This window comes from Pelecanus crispus, chromosome 9 (assembly GCF_030463565.1).
Source record: "Pelecanus crispus isolate bPelCri1 chromosome 9, bPelCri1.pri, whole genome shotgun sequence".
NCBI classification, from domain to species: domain Eukaryota; kingdom Metazoa; phylum Chordata; class Aves; order Pelecaniformes; family Pelecanidae; genus Pelecanus; species Pelecanus crispus.
In genome coordinates, this window is record NC_134651.1 from 35,337,672 (window position 1) to 35,356,991 (window position 19,320).

General features: G+C 52.2%; 1 protein-coding gene across 1 annotated transcript in view; it reads right to left on the bottom strand.

Annotated features, from left to right (window-relative positions):
- ASTN2 (astrotactin 2) overlaps positions 1-19,320 on the bottom strand; it is a 363,040-nt gene that overhangs the window by 147,912 nt on the left and 195,808 nt on the right. The window contains 2 exon segments of the mRNA XM_075716105.1: positions 5,181-5,369; positions 7,386-7,552. Of these exon segments, the coding sequence (XP_075572220.1) occupies positions 5,181-5,369; positions 7,386-7,552 (356 nt within the window).

Sequence of the window (19,320 nt, forward strand, 5' to 3'; positions counted from 1 at the left end):
ATCCCGTTCGCCGTGCAGTAATAAGCCAGTGAGTAAAGCTGGCTCCACAGGTAGTAATTTGGGTTTTCTCCATATTAATGGCATAAAAGCAACAGTCTGAAACTGCAAACAGCTCTTAAACAAAAATCTCTATTCCCTTGTGGCAAAGAGACGGCACAAAACAGATAAGGAACGAACAAACAACCCATTTGGAAAATAATCCCCTGGTGATTTGGGGATGGCGTAGAATTCGGGCTCTGCCCCACCGTGAGGCAACGGGGGGAAAATTGCTCTAATCTAGTCTTTAGCGAGCTGGATCCACTGCTGAGCCTCCCGGCTAGACCAAGAGGTGTGACTGGAATAGATCAGCTCCAATCCCATCTATTTATTAACACCGCAGAGCATTTTGCCAAAGAGAAGAACCTTTTTTTTAAAAAAAAGAGAGGGATGCCCAGAAAAAGGCAGTGGCTCTGAATGTGCTTTTGGCTCAATGGTGGAAGGAGTGAGGGGGCTTTCTGGTGTGTGATCAAAGACCCCTCCTCTGCCCCCCACCAAAGTGCCTGGTGAGGGACCGCACGGCAGAAGCATCACCAGAGGAGCGCTTTGATTCGAATGCTTGCAATAAAACAGCAGTAGCAATGACATGGCGCACTGCTGGCTTGTGCAAGAGGTCAGTCGAGCATCCCAACCAGCACAGCAATAATTAGTGGTTATTAAGCCACCTCAGTACGGAAAAAGCTGTCCACAGAGCTCCTAACTCCTGACCACTCGAGCTGAGCTGCAAGGATGCTGTCTGTGGTGCTCACGTCCTGCTGGGTTGTGGCTTCACTGTTGCTGATGGGTGGGGAAAGGGTCCTTGGCCCCAGCACAAAGGGATGTGCGAGCAGGGACAGGCTCTGTGTAACACAACGAGGTGTTGCATTAGTGCTGGTGTATATATGAAGCACACAGAGTGCACATGGTATGAACTGTTCTGGCTGCTGCCCATCCCTGGTCACAGCAGCCAGTATTTGCTTCCTCCATCCTTCCCATGGGTGTTACCATCTCCTCAGTCATACCACTGAAGTGTTTGGGTGCCGCCTGACTCCCTTTGATAAAATGATGTGGATTAAAGGGGAAAACCAAAATCTGAGCCAGCACTGACTAGAACCTCAGGCTGGTCTAAGCTCTGGGACCTGCAAGCTGTCCAGCTCTCCTACTACTGGCCTGCTGTGCTGTGTGCTCGTGTCAAACACCATCCTTATTCTGCGTCCTAAAGGTACCTGCTGCACATCCAAATCCTTTTGAGCTAGCCAGACACAATAAAGCTGTCGGTGCTACACCAGCTCCATCACAGTGCTGTGCCAAGCCGTGGCCGGGAGGACCACGCAGCCATCAGAGAAGGGCAGAGGCTCTAATCAGCATTGCAGACCATTGGGTGGCAAAGAGACCACCCCAGCCCCAACAGGATGGAAATACTGCTGTAACTGATAGGTGTTGCCCAGGGCAGGGTGTGAGAGACGGCTTTTCCCAGCACAAAGGCTTCCTCCCAACACCACACTGACATGCCTGGCGGATTGAGAATATCCTATTTATTAAAGACACTGAAGATGCGGCGACATGGGAAGCAGACACCATTCAAAGGACTGTCACATCTGCATAGCTAAAGGATCCCAGCAGTTATAAATCCCTCTAAAATACTCAGCCCCTTGTTCTGATAGCAGGTTCTTGCTCCTACTTTGCAGAAACAGGCTTTTAATCCCTGGTATTAGGCAGCTTCCTGCTATGTTTCAAATGCACCAAATTAAGGGCTTCTCTAACAGCTGGTGTCTTAATGCTCAGAGAGGTTCTTGAATATCTATGAAAATCAGAAGCAAATTACATCTTTTAGTTAATAATTTCTTCTCCATTAACCTCCTTCCCTTCCCTTGTTACGAGATGATGTAATGGTGCTTCTATGGCGTAACCCTCTGACACACCGGGCAGCCTGGCCGCAGGGAAGGACGCTGTGCGCGGGGAAGCGAGCCCTTCTCATCAGTGCCTGACGCTTCCGGAGCCACCAGGCTATGTTCAGGTAGGAAAGGGCGGCCGTGCTGACCTTCCAGGCTGCTGAAAGCATTTTTGGGGCAAGCCTTGTTTAATATCTTTATCAATGATCTGGATGAGGGGATTGAGTGCACCCTCAGTAAGTTTGCAGACGACACCAAACTGGGTGGGAGTGTCGATCTGCTCGAGGGTAGGATGGCCCTGCAGAGGGACCTGGACAGGCTGGACCGATGGGCCAAGGCCAGCTGTATGAGGTTCAACAAGGCCAAGTGCCGGGTCCTGCACTTCGGTCACAACAACCCCATGCAACGCTACAGGCTTGGGGAAGAGGGGCTGGAAAGCTGCCTGGCCGAAAAGGACCTGGGGGTGTTGGTAGATAGCCGGCTGAACATGAGCCAGCAGTGTGCCCAGGTGGCCAAGAAGGCCAACAGCATCCAGGCTTGTATCAGGAATAGTGTGGCCAGCAGGAGCAGGGAGGTGATTGTCCCCCTGTACTCGGCACTGGTGAGGCCGCACCTGGAATACTGTGTCCAGTTTTGGGCCCCTCAGTACAAGAAAGACATTGAGGTGGTGGAGCGTGTCCAGAGAAGGGCAACAAGGCTGGTGAAGGGTCTGGAGCACAGGTCTTATGAGGAGCAGCTGAGGGAACTGGGGTTGTTTAGCCTGGAGAAGAGGAGGCTGAGGGGAGACCTTATCGCTCTCTACAACTCCCTGAAAGGAGGTTGTAGTGAGGTGGGTGTTGGTCTCTTCTCCCAAGTAGTTAGTGATAGGACGAGAGGAAATGGGCTCAAGCTACACCAGGGAGGTTTAGGTTGGAAATTAGGAAAAATTTCTTTACGGAAAGTGTGGTCAAGCATTGGAACAGGCTGCCCAGAGCGGTGGTGGAGTCACCATCCCTGGAAGTGTTCAAAAAACGGGTAGATGTGGCACTTTGGGTCATGGTTTAGTCTAGTCTACCCTTGATTGGTTTAGTGTGGACTTGGTAGTGTAGGTTAATGGTTGGTCTGGATGATCTTAAAGGTCTTTTCCAACCTAGACGATTCTATGATTCTATGTGCTGCCTCCTGCCAGGCTCCGAGCTCTGCCAAGCCAGCACATTGCACGCTACAGCCTGCAACACGTGGGCATGCTTTGCAGGTTGCTCTTGTTTCAGACCTGCTTTCTCCTGCCCCTCACAGCTGTTAGACCTGCAACTAGTCCCCGAGCCGATACTGGGCATTGAAAACCCTGTTTGTGATGGTGAGGTCATGCAGAGGACCTGGCTCCCGCTGTGCAGACCCTCACTGGGAAAAGCTTCCCTCCACTGCATGCACCTCGACCATCACCCATGTGGCACGGCAGGAGTGGTGCCAGCCGTGGGAAGGAGGACGGATCGCTAACAGCCCTTTTGTTTTTAAGCTGAAAACCTGTCAGCCAGAGCCCCAGGGAGTGCTTTGGGCTCTCAGCCCTGGAAGATGCAATCCCAACACCACAGGTGTTTTATCCTGAGAGCAAAGAGGCCAAGGGCAGCCCCGGCAGGAACTGCTCCTGGTCCAGCCTGGGACCGCCCAAACTCACCATCCCCAGGATGCCCTCAGACAGCACGACTTGGAGAAGCCACATCTCCCAGGATAAACCAGACCAACAGACAACTTTGTGTGCATTCCAGATGGAATTTAGCCCTGAGGATGAAGGATGTGTTTGCTTCCCAGTAGCAACAAAGCAGCCCTTAGACCCCAGTCCCGGCTGAGGCAGGGGAAGGATGGCTTTCCAACCCTCCTGCTTTGCAGTGCAAGCAAAGGGCAGGCTATGGACGAGCTGGAGAGGAAATTAAAGCCTCTGCAAAAGGATGTTTGGTGCCAAAGCACCAGCACAAGCTGGGGCTGGACCTCATCTGGGGGGAGCCCGTCCAGGTCTGACATTTCCAAGCAATAGGCTTGGGGGGTTCTTGAAGCCCCCAGACCTGCTCGACCTGCCAGCTCATGGAAAATTTCAGCTCTGCAGCCCTGGCTCTGCTCTGACGGACCCACTGACACTTGTAATGTGGGAGGGAGAGAAAAGAGAAGCCCACTGGGAAAATTGCCTTCGTGTACTGTCAATTCTCACTTCCAGCCGAGGCTGCGGCTCTTCTGGCTCCAAGCACTCTGCTGGCTGCAGCGTTCTGAGCGCCTTTGTGCTGGTGGAGCTCATAATTCGTCTGCCATCAAGAGAGCAAAAGGCCAGAGTTCAGCGTGAATTCATAGCTAGGAAGGCTTTGCACTCAGCTGGGGAAAAAGCACCCAGAAAAACATTATGGCCAGCAGTGATGAGCACCTACAACTCCAGCTAAAATTGGAGGCAGCAATGAGGTCTCGGTGCCTTAATAGGAAGGAAACGCTCACTGCACTGGTAGATACTGGGTAGATACTGGGTGGGATGTAGGCTGGATCCTCTCCTGACCGTGATCAGTGCTGCTGCTTTGAAACCCATAGGCCCACCTTGGTTTACACAGGATCAAAATGTGGCTGCATTCAGGAGAACTGAAGAAAATAAAAATAAATCAACGCAATTTCCAGCCCTGAATTCAGCAACTATCAGCAAGCTCTCCTCCGTGAGCCCTGAAAGGCGAAGACCTGGGCTGTTCAAACCCTGCTCTCCCCATGCGCATCTGACCCTTGGCGCTCCTGATATACCTGGGATGCAGCCTGCAAACACCCCCTGCTATCTGCTACTTGCCCTCCGGTGGGGTATTTACCTTCAGCTTATTTATGTTATTTCTTATCACGCTATATCCACGGCTCCTCCTAGTACTGTAAGTGGCAGCACTGAATAAAACCAGCTCACATAGGTTGAAAACACACCAAAGGAAATGCTCTTTCATACTACACACAATTAAACAGCAGAAATCATTGTCACAGGATATTGCAGAGACGAAAGACATCAGTGTTCAGAAAGAGATGAGGCAACGCTACTGTGAAAAGCCCAGCGAAGGCAATTAAACACTCATCTGACAAGACACACGCTGGCCCAGGAGGGTCCTATGCTGCTACCTGCGGGAAGGATGAGCAAGTAGGAAAACCACGGATGCTTGTTGTCCTCTTGCTCTCTTCCCCTAGTGAACGTGTCAGAGATGGTGGCTGGCGGCTCTGCACCAACAGACCTTGGTCCTGTCTCACCATCCCGATGTTCCCAAAACTAGGAGCAGAACTGGCCCATACCTGAAAGTCATCTGGAACACCTGCCCTTGGTTGACATGCTGGCTCCTGTTGTTATAGCCATGAAGCATCTCCCCAAAGAGGGTGTCGTTGAACTTGGCATCCGACTTCAGGCACTTGGGGCCCTCGCAGATGTCAGACAGCATCAGGCAGGACTTCCCATCTGGGGCCAGCTTGTACTCCTCCACGCACCTGCAGAGCACCACAAGCTATATGAGATGGGCCAGGCGCAGAGCATGCGACCCCACGAGCCGTGCCGCAGGACAAGTCTCCGCTGAGCCCAGCCGAGTGTCAACACCTGCAGCAGCTGCCCAGGAAGGCGCAGAGGTTGCAAAGCCCACGCCCTCTGCAGTGGCTCGGTTGGGTGACCAGCAAATGAGCGCTTGGCTTCCAACAGCCGTCCTTCCTGCAGCAGCTTGACCCTGTCTGCCTGCAGCCATGCTCTCCTGCCCGAGAGCTGGCCCCACGCTGGAGAGCAGAGCTGAGCCCACTGTGGGTCTGCTGCTCAACCATCACCAACAGCCCCTGCCCACCCTGTGTCCTCTGACGCTGCTGTGGTGCAGGTATAAAAATTCCCCAGGCAAGAGCAAAGCAAAATCAAGCTCCTGCCCTGTTTTCCACCCAGCAGTGCCTTCCTGCAAGGAAGCAGCTCCAGCGTGGCTGCTCCTTTGCTCTTTGGTCCCACTTTCAAGCACATTGTGGACAAGATGCACACGCTTATCTTCAACAGACAGGAAGGGAAACCGAGGCAGGCAGCAGTGATGTGGTTTAACTACAGACACTGGAGACATCAGTGGCATCTTTTGCATATGTGCTCATCCTGCCTCCCCTCCTTCTCTTCTCCTTCCTCCGGTCTTCTCCCCAGTATTGGCAGCCCCCAGCTGACAAGCGAACCTCCACTCCCTGCCTGCCTCTTCCTCCCCGTAGCCACAGCACTCTGCTACCATCAATCCCACCTACATCCAGGCTTGCTCCCCTCTCCCATTCCTCTGCCGCATTTTACTGCTGCAAGCGAAACTCCCACCCGTCTGTCGCACTTTTCCTTGCCTGTTCCCGAAGTGCAGCTCTGCCTTGAAAAGGGATTATTAAAAAAAAAAAAAAAAGCAAACAGTCTCTGTCCTTGGGGATGGAAGATTGAAATGCGGATCCCCTGCGTGGGTGCAGATGGAGACCACATAATGTCCCCAGATTTTCTAGACCCTTCCCACAGAGGTTGCTGGTGCCTATAAGGGTTTCCAACCCCTTCTGCAGGCATGGTGCAGGCAATGTGCTCTCTCTTAGTGACTCAACCACTCTGTACTGCTAACAATAATAAAAAAAGAAGATGGGGGGCGGGGAACCAACAAACTAGCAAAAAGGGATAAAAAAAGAGAGAAGCTGACACAGGCAGAGCTCCCTGCGCTGTTCTTCCCAGGGGAGCAGCCAGCGGCTGGGGCTGCACGAGGTCTGCCGCACCCGCAGCATCGGGACTCAACAGATGCTTCTCGGAGTTACTGTTAGGATTTTGTTGGCATTTCCTTCCCAAAAGGGCTCCTTTTCCCCCCCTTCACCCTAATCCTTCCCACAGGGATGTGAAGTAGGCTCCTCGTGTGCCTGAGAGCGTGAACCAACCAAGGGATGCAACCTGCAGATCCCCAGCGCTGGGGCTGGGCGTGGGACGGGGTGGGTGATGGATGGCTGGCTGCAGCTGTGCAGCATAAAGCCAGATAATCACTGAGCTCCTTTTAGAACATACTGCAGCCGGGGAGATTTTCCTGAGAGAAAATGCTAAATTGTGTAGGATTATAGGATCCCGGCCAAAATCGGGGATGAAACTCTATTTTAAGAGAGGCACAGGGGAGGAAAAAAAAAAAAAAAGTAGTATTTTTTAAACAAATCCTCCACCTTCCCCCTCTAACACGCAGTGTATGATTTTTGGGTCCCTTCACGGTGAGTCACAGATCAAACCGTACCGTCACACAGTGGGGGAGAGGAGGAAGGTGCATCTGCTCACATTGCTCCTCACATTCGCATATGCTTCTGCCTGCAGGCAAACCATGTGCCTCTACTCCCTGTTGGAAGTCAGCTCCACAAATAGCCTTTTTCTTGGGTGCCCAGTTACCTCCCTAGGCATGCTGGTTTGGGGACAGGTGGCACAGGAGGGTTGGCAGGGATGGAAGAGGGCGCGGGTTGTCTAGCTGCTAGCAGGAGACGCAGGAGGGGACTCACCCACAGAACATGAAGATGGTGCTGGATGAGGGGTCATGGGGCAGAGGGAGGGTCTGCTGGAGACAGAGCTGCTCGCAGCCACCATTGAAGCCATCCGAGCAGTCGATCCCTTTGGAGTAGTCATAGCAACCGGTGCCATCCTTCATGGGTCGGAGGTCCTCGGGGCACTGCAGCGAGAGAGGGGACACAATAAAGTCACCCATGGGTCCTCACCTACCCTGGAGCCACAGGCCAGGGGCGGCCCTCCCAGGGCACAGCCCACCCATGAGCCAGAGGAATGTATGTGTTGTGCTGCTGAACTCCATCTACATCTAAAGGAGATGAGTTCATCCCGAGTGACGGACAGGGGCTGCCCTCTGCAAGGGCCCTGCACCACCTTGCACAGCCTTTGGCGAAAGGGCAAGGACCACAGGGCAAGGACCTGGTCTGCTGCAAAAGCCACGCTTTCCATCCTCCCTCCAGAGGAGGGTGAAATCCCTGAGGCAGCAAAATTACACAGCAATGAAGCCTCAAGCCAGTGTGGGGCAAAGCGTGGTGACCTGCTCTGTAAAGTGCTGGAGAAACCCCCTGCATTTGTTACCTGTTCCTCTGAGATGCAGAGAAGTCCGGTGTGACCCAGAAAAAAAACATCTGAACACCTGGGACCAACCCACAAAAGCACCTCAAGGCTTGGGACTGACCCAGAAAACCATCTCAACCCATGCCAGGCAGGCCAATGAACGTGGCCTTGGCATCATCTCCAAAAGCATCTCACTGCCTCCCTCGGGAAGAGGCAGCTGCAAGCAGGACTGGCCCACGGTGGAGGCAGGACTGGGGGAGGATAGGATCACAGCCCAGGCTCATCAGAACAGTTTTCTGCAGCCGAGGGAACCATGCTGATTCACACAAGCTGGGGATCTGGCTCTGGGTTTTAATTTCAGTTCCCCAGCTGGCTTTCCTTGTCCCAAAAGATAAAAGCCAGCAGGCGGCAAATGCCATCAATAAACTGCCACCCAGATTAAAGCACTTTTCCATTCCACTTGTGTTATTTATCCCTTTTCACCAAACACGCAAACAACAACAAAAAGGCCAGTCCTTGAAAAAATAAATAAATCTTGCCTAGGAGCAGTTCACAATTAAAAATGCATTATGGAATTTCTTGAAGATGAGTTAGACTGGAGCTTGTACAGGTAGTGATGAAGGCAGGTTATAAATGGCCTCTGTCAAGGTTATAAAACCGCTATACTTCGTGCTTAAAAAAGAAAATCAATTTTCCGTGCGAGCAAAATGCTGTACATATTAATAAAAGTTCAGGAGACCCTGGACCCCGCACTCGCTGTCACAGACAGGGTCCCGATGGGAGATGGGCTGCCAAGCCTTGCTCACTCTTGGCTACTCAAGAAGCAAACTGCCTGCAGGGGACATCAGAAAGATGCTTTAGGGAGTCCTGGCCCTCCTCATCCAAGCAATGAGCAGTTTCTCTCCATCTCCTAGAAACCCTGTACCATTTCCCTACAACAGCAGCATCAAAGCTGCTTCTGCCCTGGCTGCAGCAACCACTATGTCTCAGGCATCCTGGTGCCTGAAGTCCCTCAGACATTTGCTGGCTCCTGTGCCCTCTGCTCTGAAGCTCGGGTGGACCTTGCAAACCTCAGCACCTTCCTTGCAAGCAGTGGATAAGGTGGGAAGGGGAGGCAAGGGAAGGCTAAGAGGCACACGGCTTTTCTAGCCAAAGGATGTTAGGACAAGGGGTGATGGTTTTAAACTAAAGGAAGGTAGATTCAGACTAGATATAAGGAAGAAGTTTTTTATGATGAGGGTGGTGAAACACTGGAACAGGTTGCCCAGAGAGGCTGTAGATGCCCCATCCCTGGAAACATTCAAGGTCAGGTTGGACAGGGCTCTGAGCAATCTGATCTAGTTGAAGATGTCCCTGCTCACTGCAGGGGGGTTGGGCTAGATGACTTTTAAAGGTCCCTTCCAACCGAAACAATTCTATGATTCTATGTTGGCAGCAAAGGGCTCTGGAATAGGATGCTGCCCATCTCTGCAGAGCCAGCAGGGCACAGGCAGGGCCCTGGAGAGGCAGCCTGGGAAACAGTAGCCCTGCCTAGGCATGGAGCTGCAGAAGACATGAGAGCAGGAAGCCTTCTAGATGCATACACAGAATAAAAATGAAGGAGGAGAGGACACTTAAAACAATCTGTGCTTTCTACCACTGAGCTGTCCAGGAAACAGGATCAGGGTAAGTGTGTTTGTGAATCTGCAGATACAACACTTATCTCCTGTGGTCTCCTCTGCATCTGCTGGCCCCACTGCACGAATAAGAGCTGTGCAAATTGGCAGAAACACATCTCCCTGGAGGACAAGGAGGGCTGAGTGCAAACAGCATCTTCGGCTCCACGGCACCGCATCCACCTCTCTGCTGCTCTCCCCATGCCAACAGGGATGGGGAGGTCTGGGACTCTGCCCAAGTCCCCTCTGGAGCTCCCAAGGGACATTTCAGGGTGCTGAAGGCAACTGGATGGGACCTTAAGTCAGCAGCAGCTACAGGATCACAGCCAGGGGATCAGTCACGGCTTTTCTGAGCTGTCTCTTGGGACTCTCGCCCTGGCACTGATCCGTGTGCTGAGCTCAGCATCTTCCCCAGCCTGCAGAGGAAGATGATGGCTCTGTCCCTGGGACTGGGTTAATGGGTCACCGAAGACTGCCCTCCCTTAGCCCCACTCTGCTCGAGGCCACCCTTGGGATATTCCTCCAGTTTGGCTTTTAATCACCAGGAAGCGTGTTTCCTTTCTGTTTGTAATTATGCATCCTAATACACATTAATTATGGCAGGCAAATAGCTCAGCACAAAATTTGCAAGAGAGAGCACCCCCTCCCCTCCGCGCCCATCCCTGGCTCTCCGCGGAGCCGGCTCTCCAACCAGCTGTTGTGCTGCAGCAAGAAGCTCTCCAGGGACAGAAAGCTTTGGTAGCTAATGCACAGCCACAGGAGGTGTCCCTGTTTGGTGGGGCTTGCGGGGACAAAGATGCCAGGGACAGCAAGCCAGGGGAACCAGCGAGATCTCCAGTTAGTGCCAGCCAGCAAAACAAACAGGCAGACGGCAGGAGAGGCATCACCAGCCGCCTGCGCAGAGGGTTTTGCAGAGATGAATAGGTGGATGGAGCAATTATTTGGCACAATAAAACTTTACTACAGATCTCCTTACGCCTGGGGCAGAGGATTTGCAATCAGGATGTCCCACCAATAGATCAGAGCAGGAGGAAAACCAAAGCCCATTTGGGTGCAACTATGTTCTTGCCCACAGTAGTCAGAAATGACCCAGGAAAAAGCTGGCTCGTGCTAATCCCGACTCCCCGGGCTGTGCCGAAGGGTTGGTCTGGGCTCCTGGGTGGGCTCACAAAACCGGCATTCACTCTGCATTTGCTGGGTTTTTATAAAGGACCAGATCTGTTATTGCTGACATTGATTTGTCCAGCTCGGGCAGCAGAGAACCAATAATTACGGTGAGTTTTAATCAATCCCCCATCAATTCAGCTGCAGTTCAATTTGCGATCTGCCTTGGCAGTGACACTGGATGGGGGCTGTGTCAGAAAATGATTAAAAAATCAATAAGCAACTCGGCCAATAACCCTGTGTGGGCGACCACGGGTGACATGTCCCTCCCCAGTGGGAGGAAAGCTGGCAGGATGTGGTGCCCCAGCAGCCCCCAGCCAACTACCTCTGTGTAGCCCTCACCTGGATACGGGATGGATCCATTTGTCCAGGGAGGCAAAGGAATCCTACAAACTGCCTGTCAGCTATTAAAAAAAAAAAAAAGATGTTTGTGGTTTGGCCCGTTAGACCCGCACTGCTCAGGAATTCGCTTCAAACTCCCAGACCATCCTTCATCCATGGATCTGACGAGCAAAAGTATCTCACAACTTGGGAAGAGGGTTTGGTACTCAATCCATGCTATGGAGAGGAAAAGGGAGGTAGGGGGAGACTCCAGCTCTTGGTCTGCTCTGAAAAGCCAGGAAGAAGCCGTTACCATACAAATGTAATTCCCCTGCCTTGCAAATCCACTCCGTCTACACAGCAGTGAATTGGTTTCTCTGTGATGATGGCCAGCCCTGAAAATTGCTCTTGGGATTGGAAAAGAAAACTTACTTTCTTATCTTCTTCTGCATTAGTGCTGATAATACAGATCCTGCAGGCTAAACGTGACCCACAGCTACAACGCCCTGACCCTGCTGCCGCCGATAGGTTTGTGAAGGAGGAACCGCCGGCAGCGCGGCGGGGTTTGGCTGATAGCACAGCCGGGCACCAGCTCGTCGCCTCCCAGCCGCGCCAGGCAGAGCACCCAGGTCTTTATTTTTGTGATTACAGTCAGCAAATGGACTCCCAAGTATGCACGGGGAATGGATACGCCGAATAAGAAAGTGCTATTTTCATCTGGGTTTTTGGAGAAATAGGCTTTTTTCCCTTTTAAATGACATCTCCAAGGTGACACGCAGTGGCAGAGCTGGCAGGATCTGCTGCCCCATGCCCGCTGCCACCCCCGGGCGGCCACCAGAGCCAGCCTCGCCGATGGACGGGGCTGTGGTTTGGAACAAATGAGGCTGCCCGTGCCCACCGCCGTCACCCCAGCACAGGGTGTGACACCATGTGACCTCCTGCCACCAGGACTCGGCACAGCTCCTCCACCCACCGCCACCGTCCTCAGCACGGCCAGAGCAAACGCAACGGGAGGAGGATCGTCTTCAAGGGAAAGAAAGCGAGCATCCGCTGAAACCCGTACAAGATCGTGTCTTAGGAAAAGAAGTATCTCGATGAATCCCTGTTCATGTTAGTGAGCAAAGGGCCCTTTTTTTTCATTTCTCGTTTACAAAGCTCATTAGCAGCGAGACGGGTGAGGGGGTCACTGGAAATAAAATCCAAGTCTCATTACTGACATGGATCCCCCAGATGAGAAGACACCAGCTCTCCATCTGAGCTGCCTGCTAGGGTTTCTCAGCTCAGCTCCTCTCTTCTGTTATTAAGTTTAAAAAAAAGAATATTTAATAAAGTGTTTCTGTAGAGAGTAAACTGCCCTTTTTATTATTCCACTCTGTTTTCTCAACAATAGCAGCCTTTTTGTCAGAGATAAAAGCCCAGACTTCTCCCATGCCGGGGTGCTGGAGGTGATGCTCTGGCCACAGACAAGCCCAGCTCCTCCCCGGCTCTTTAAAACTGCACAGGGAAGCTGCCACCAAACCCCTGCTCCTGGTGCCGCTCCGGGTACCACACACCCATGTCTGGATGCGTCTGGAGGTGAGACCCAGGACCCCGGCGCTGTGACTGTGACCCTGCCCAGTGCAGCTCCTCCAAGCTGCATCCCCAGCACCACCGGCCTGGGGCTGCAAAAAGTGCCGGTGGCTCAGTGCTGCAGAGGCACCGAGGGCAATGTCCAAAGGCCCTAATAACCCCCCTTCATTTAGAGGCATCCTCACTCCTCACCGACGAACCTCTTCAGCATGAGACAAAAACATTAATCTGAAGCACTGCTGAGGTACAAGCAAGTGCTGGCATTTTAATGAACTCCAAAGTACGCACTGGTATGTATTTTATTTGCTTGTTGGAGCTCAGAAATGATACAAATGCAGTAAGCTCGTCTGTGTCTGTATATATTTTTTTTTTTTTTTTTTTTCCTGACAGATTTGGCTTATCCTGCCTTCGCTTTCTTGGCCCAGAAGGCCCTGGGTGAGCAACGCTCCTCAGCAGCAGCAGGACGAGAGTCTGGCTCTACACAGCCCAGTCTGTACGGGTGAGATTTATCCCTCGTGTCCTCATATTTTGGTAAAACAAGCCAAAAAGCTGGTTGCTAAAGTGCCCCTCAACTCCAGGCAGTTTCTCTCCAGGGCCACCCCTGCCTCACCTCCTCGGGGCAGCGATGTCCTCGCCACCACCCCGGCTGTGGCAGACCCCTCCCTGGCACCCTGCTGCAGGGGAGCATCCTCCCCAGAGGGAAATATTACAACTGTTTTCTGAAATCAGTGTAATTATCTTCCCACTCTTTTTCCCCTCCCTCCTTTCCCCCTGCTTCCTCTTCTCTTTGAAGATCATCAATCATTATTTTAGCCTCAGAAAATCAAACCCATCTGTCTTCCAGGCTCCTGAGCACAGGCTGTGATCGCTCACGTCCCTCAGCTCAGTCCCCCCATGACAGAGGGCTGGGGGCTCCACGGAGGAACCGAAGCTCCGTGCAGTGAGGCAGCATCTCCTCTGGCCACTGCACAGCTCTCGCATGGACCCTCTTGGGCAAGCCACTGTGTATTTTTTGCATCTCAATTCAAAGTGGGATGGACTTGTTTCAAGCAGCTGGCGGGATGCTATGTACATAGACATAAGTGCTCAGAGCTCCTGGAGCAAGGAAATCAAGCTAGTGGAAACCCTCCAGCTGCTTTCCTTCCAGGAGTCACCAACAGCCCATTTTGGGGTGCGCTGGCATCTCCTGCCCATCGGGGCATTTCCCTTCCTAACCACAGAGGAGGCTGGCACCTCCAAAGCCTTTGGGAGACCAGAAATTCAACTCCTGCTCCACCTGACATCCAGGGTACAGCCCAGCCACAATGCTACATGCCAAATCCTACAAGCCAAACCAAACACAAAGACCCAACCCACCTGTGACCACAACACACGAAGCATCCCAGTCTGCCAGGGAGCAGAAGGGCAAGGGCTGGTACCAGCCAAGCCCTCTGAGGCATGCCGCTGAAAAGGCAATGCTGAAGAAAATGGGATTTTTATCACCCAAACCACCTCTTCCCAGCACAGGCAGAGACTTCCAGCTTACCTTGGTGCCTCCTGAGCTATTCCACTTGCTTTTAAATTTGATCACCACTTGCCGACATGGTGCAAACCCCTTCTGCAGCACTGAAAGCAAAGGCAGGTGGGCGGTGGGCTCCCCACCCACCCCTCCATTCCCTGCCACAGCCAGCTATGGACCCCAGAGGTTTTTGCCATCCTTTGCTTCTCTCTCTTCCTCAAATCCCATTTTTATTGCAGGTAGTTACCTGGCTTAACGAGATAAATCTGAAACCACAGACTCCTTGGGAGGGGGGGGCTTGCTGCTGAGCTCAGGGGGCTTCTGCTTCCAACCATAACGCTCATAAGAAGCCATCTTCCACTTCAAGGAGCCAGCTAAACTTTAAAGGGATTAGAAGAGAATGGTTTCCTCCCCATCTCCCTCCCTTGCATGTGCATCTCTAACATAATTAGCTAGGTGTCTCATAAGGCAGGGACGGATGAGTTTTTGTTTTGCAATGAACAATTGTCTGTCAGAAAAATGCAGATTTGATGACGCTTAAGTGCTTTGTGGGATTCCATCAATTACATCTCAAAATTTGTTGGGAAATTAGGAGAGCATTTAATTTTGACAAGGTTGAAATGTTTTGGTTTCCATCTCTAATTTTGTTTTTATTTCAGGCTATACACTGGGATAACACACTATATAACATAAAACTCCAGATGATAATGTTGGAATTAAACATTTCCCCCTCCTTCATAGAAAGGAGATGCTTTGAACCAAAATATTTTGGAATTTTCACATATGTGTGGGACTTCTGCACAGCATTTTGGTTTGGGCTGAAACTCCGAAACACCCAATTTCCCCCCGCAAGAATATCAGTTCTCAGCATCATCCACTTCATTTCGAAGCACCTCCCCACTCCCCAGTCCCCAAGCCACCCCTGAGCGACCTGTGCTGGAAGGAGGAGACTGGAGCAGTAGCCACTGCCCTGTTCCTTCATTTCTAATCCTATTTCTCCCCGAAATGGTTACACTCTTAAATTAAACCATCTCTCTGCCCCACTTTGCAGCAGCTAAGGAACAGCCTATCATTTTGATGTGGAAGAGAGCAAAAGAGAGGGATTGGCTCCAGACAGGCTGCGCTAAGGCTTATACACCTGTGTGGACCATGCCAAATTTCTCTTCCTTCTCTGTCTAAAAAGGCTGGGACTGACACTGCACCAATGTCACCATGGGCCAGAACTTCATTAAGAGACTCTGTAGCAGTAGATGCTCTCCCTTCTGCGTATTGCCGAGTCAGACAAACTCCCTCCTGCCTGATGGGTTGACCCCCTGATCATGGAAAGGAACAGTTCACATCATCCTTGTAGGCAAACCATACTTTTTTCTCACTCAAATTAGAAACAAGCCTGTGCTAGAGGAACCTCAGCCTGCAAGCAGGGAGATGCTGATGATCAGCAGGATTTCATGTCCGTGCAGAACAACAGTGCCTGCTGCCTGCGCTTGGTGGGCTCTCCTACCTCTTGCTGACACCTCTCCCAAGGTGGGACGGATCCTGCAGCACAGCCACGCTGTAAGCCCTTCCACATCCACCTGTGCAACATCTTTGGCCTCCATAGCACCAGTCACTCTCTTCCGACTTAAAAGACTAACTCACCAACATCTGCAGGAATCACAGATGTTGCAGAACCATTAGACCACACCACCTGCACCCACTTGCTGCTGTGCCGGTGGGGTGAAGCTGCTCACACAGCAGGGAAACAAGAGGCCTAATTCTGCCGCTACCTTGGCGTGGGACCCAGAGCTGCCCTCCCCACCACCAGCTGGGCAGCTCATGCCCTCCTGCTTCTCCAGGAGGTCCTCACAGTGATGAGACTCCATCCTGAGAGGCACCACACGACTCAGACACACACCTTCACTACATGCCTGTACCTGCTGCTGCCTCTTCCCGCAGCGATGCCGAGGATGCCCAGTGTGCACCGGAGGGGCACCATCCACTTCTTCGCCCAGCTCACATGCCAAGACCAAAGCTCACTTTCCTTGGGAAAAAACCTCACTCCTCTTATCCCCCTGGGGCTGCAATCCTGCCTCCCTGGGGCTTGCAAACAGGCACAGCTACGGGGAAGCAGATACGAGTGACACTCCTTCTCCCCAGACAGATAAGAGGACTGGCATCAGTGAGCAAAGCCAAGCTGAGAGACAGGTGGGGAAACCTGAATTTAAGCCAGGTTACAGGTGTTTCCTTCAGTCCCTCAGGGCCAGTTCACAGGTTTTCATCTCACATTATAAATCACCGACACATGAGGGTCAACCACTTTCTCTTCTTCAGCATCCTCCTTCCTGCCTGAGCAGCTACGACCACGCCGGTAGAAGGGGTCGGTGATATATATTACTGTACTGGCAATAATCTGACTTATTCTTCCAGCACAGTTTCTCCTGGTTTGCTGTGATCCCTGCAAGATGGTCTGAAACGTACGCTAGACTCAACGCGCAGAGCACAGTTACCTGATTTAGAGCTCACTGGGATTTTTTTTCTTGGGAAATGCCTGTGGCTGCCCCAGACCCAACAGGAAGCAGCATGGAAACAGATTTTTCTAGAGCTTGGGGGTTGTTTCGTTATGCTGCAAGGTAGGGCACAAAGGCAAGGCTCCAGTTAGCAATGCCAAGGTCTTAGCAAGGTTGCAGCTCATACTTCTTACAGTTACCCAAACAAAAAAAGCCTCCGATAAGAAAAGAACAGCAGAAAACCTTTATGCACTAATGCCATCTACTGGGTAAAGGTAAAAATAACAGAAAAGCCATGAAAAGGGGGAAAAAAGGGCCCCATGGGAAGTAAGGGATGGAACCTGGGGCGCTGTCACCCGTCTGGGTGGGGACCCCTCTGCAGAGCCTTTGGGGTCTTCCAGGTGACGCCTTGCACACAGGAGTTTAACTAAGCAAAGGGACGTCCTCTTTCGTCCTTCGTCAGCCCAGGGAGACTGCCCTCAGAGAGACTCCACCAAGAGCTGCAAGCAACCGCCCTTGGCATTTCAACCAAGTCATTTTAAGGCCAAACAATTAGGTAATGGCAGAGCCCACGCTGCTAGAAAGCCCAAAGATAAATGCATCCCCAGTCCCCGCAGAATTACTGGAAACTGTATTAAGGGCATGAAGGAACTGGTAACAGATGATGATTACAAGTAAAAGGAATAAGAAATTTTTGAGATTTGTGCTGTTCCCTGGTTGAGCTCCTAGGCTCTGGCTCTGTTGCATATTAATTGCTTACAAGGCTGCATGTATATTTTATGCTCAGTACCTGCCCGGAACATTTGTTGGATTTAGCCTTGATTGATGAACCACTGATTCATATACTTCTGTGGTCCTCGGCAAATTAATAAACTGTTGACTGGTAAAGATTAACAACATGTCATGATTTGCGAAACAGTGTCCAGAGTAAAGCTGAAGCAAACCTCGTGCTAAAATTAGAACGCGAATGCTCCCTGAACTCTATAAAAAGGGGATAGCTTAATTAAATTACATCCCGATATTGCCCATAGCACTTACCAAATTGGCAAATTGAGTTCACGGCAGTTCAGCTTTAAAACTAACTGACATCCCTGCAAATTTGCAGCAAACGACCCCATCCCTGCTCTCACTGGAAGCCCAGCTCCCACCCGGTAGACTCCGGGAGCAGGGGCGGGATGAGGAGGGGACGTAGCACCCAGCACAGGGGCTGGTGCAGAAGGTGCCGCAAGATCGCAATGCTGGGGCTGCGGCAAACTCCAAAACTCAGCTCCCATTACCTGCGACCCCACTCAGCACCACGAACATGACCATGAACACCTCTTAGGCTTTTCCCCAGATCAACAGTCATGGACCATGGTCAGAAACATGGGCCAGTGCCCCCCAGACCTCTGCTCGCACCTCTGCCATTGCTGGGGACCTACAAGCAGTTGATGAGTGTAAAATGTTGCACGGGGTTGGGAGAGCCAGGAGGGACAGAGCACTGTGTTCCTGGTGTCAGTCCGATGGGAAGCAGGGACAGAGGTGGACCGGAGCCGGGATGCAGCAGCTGTCTCCAAACTCCCCCTGGGGCGCTCAGCTCTGCTGTCCCCAGGCTACAGCTGGGACTTGGGGAGCTGGGGGGACCTCACCCCACGACCGGCGACTGCAGAGACAGGCAGAGCAGCCTCACACTCCTGCAGCAGGGAGAAAAAGGGGCGAAGAGCAGAGGGAGAAGAGATGGGCATCTTTGCGGCCATCTCCTGTCCCCATGGGATGCACGGCCCTGGGAGCCTGGCATGATGCGGGCGAATGGGGGGTCCCGCAGTCCCCGTGTGTCACCTCTCGCCCATGGCTCTTGGGGAGGGGATGCACTCGCTCCTGCTGCTTCTCCTTTCTCCCCCCGCTGCCTGCTGTACGTGGTTTGTTCTCTTAACATAAAGCCTCATTTAGGCATTACAGAAGCTGGGGGGTTATTTTCCCTGAGTGACACACTGTTCAATTTCTGCCTCCCTGCACACCGGTGTGGCGAGCACTAGGCCTGTAATTTATTGAAAATTTCTATCTTAATATATCCTGACTTTTAAAAAGAGGCATCGCTTCCCAGTGGCATGGGGCGATCAGAGCCCCCATTCCTTCTGACTGCCTGGGAGGCATGTTAGTGTTCAGAACAAAATTACACCCCCAAAAAACAGGGAAAAAACCCCAAAGAACAAGGAAGGCAGCTGAGCCCTGGAAAAGGGAACAAAAGAAAACAACAATAGGAAAAGAAAGCAGGAAAGGGAGAGGAGCGGCGAGGAGGGGATGGCACCAGGTGCTGCTGGTGACACATCAGGCTGTCGTGCTAAATGGCCTTAACAAGCAATTGGAGAAGGGGATAATGAAAACGCCGCCCCTGGGACAGCACAGCTCCAGCCTGACCTTTCCCGGCTGCCATGTATAAACATCTTCAATAAATAAAGAGACGCTTAACTCCCGCCTCTGCTGAGATGGGAGGGATGGGGTGATGGGGGCTGTGCCCACGGTGAGAGGGGTGGGGATGGGGCAGAAGGGTTTCAGGGGGCTTTGGAGCAGCAGGCGTGTGTTTGCAAGGCAGGCGGAGCGGGTGACCAGCTCTGGACACCCTTGGGGGTCACCACCCTCTGCCTGGCAGGCAGACAGCTCCTACAACAGGCAGATGAGAAGGGATGCTGCAGGTCTCCCCCAG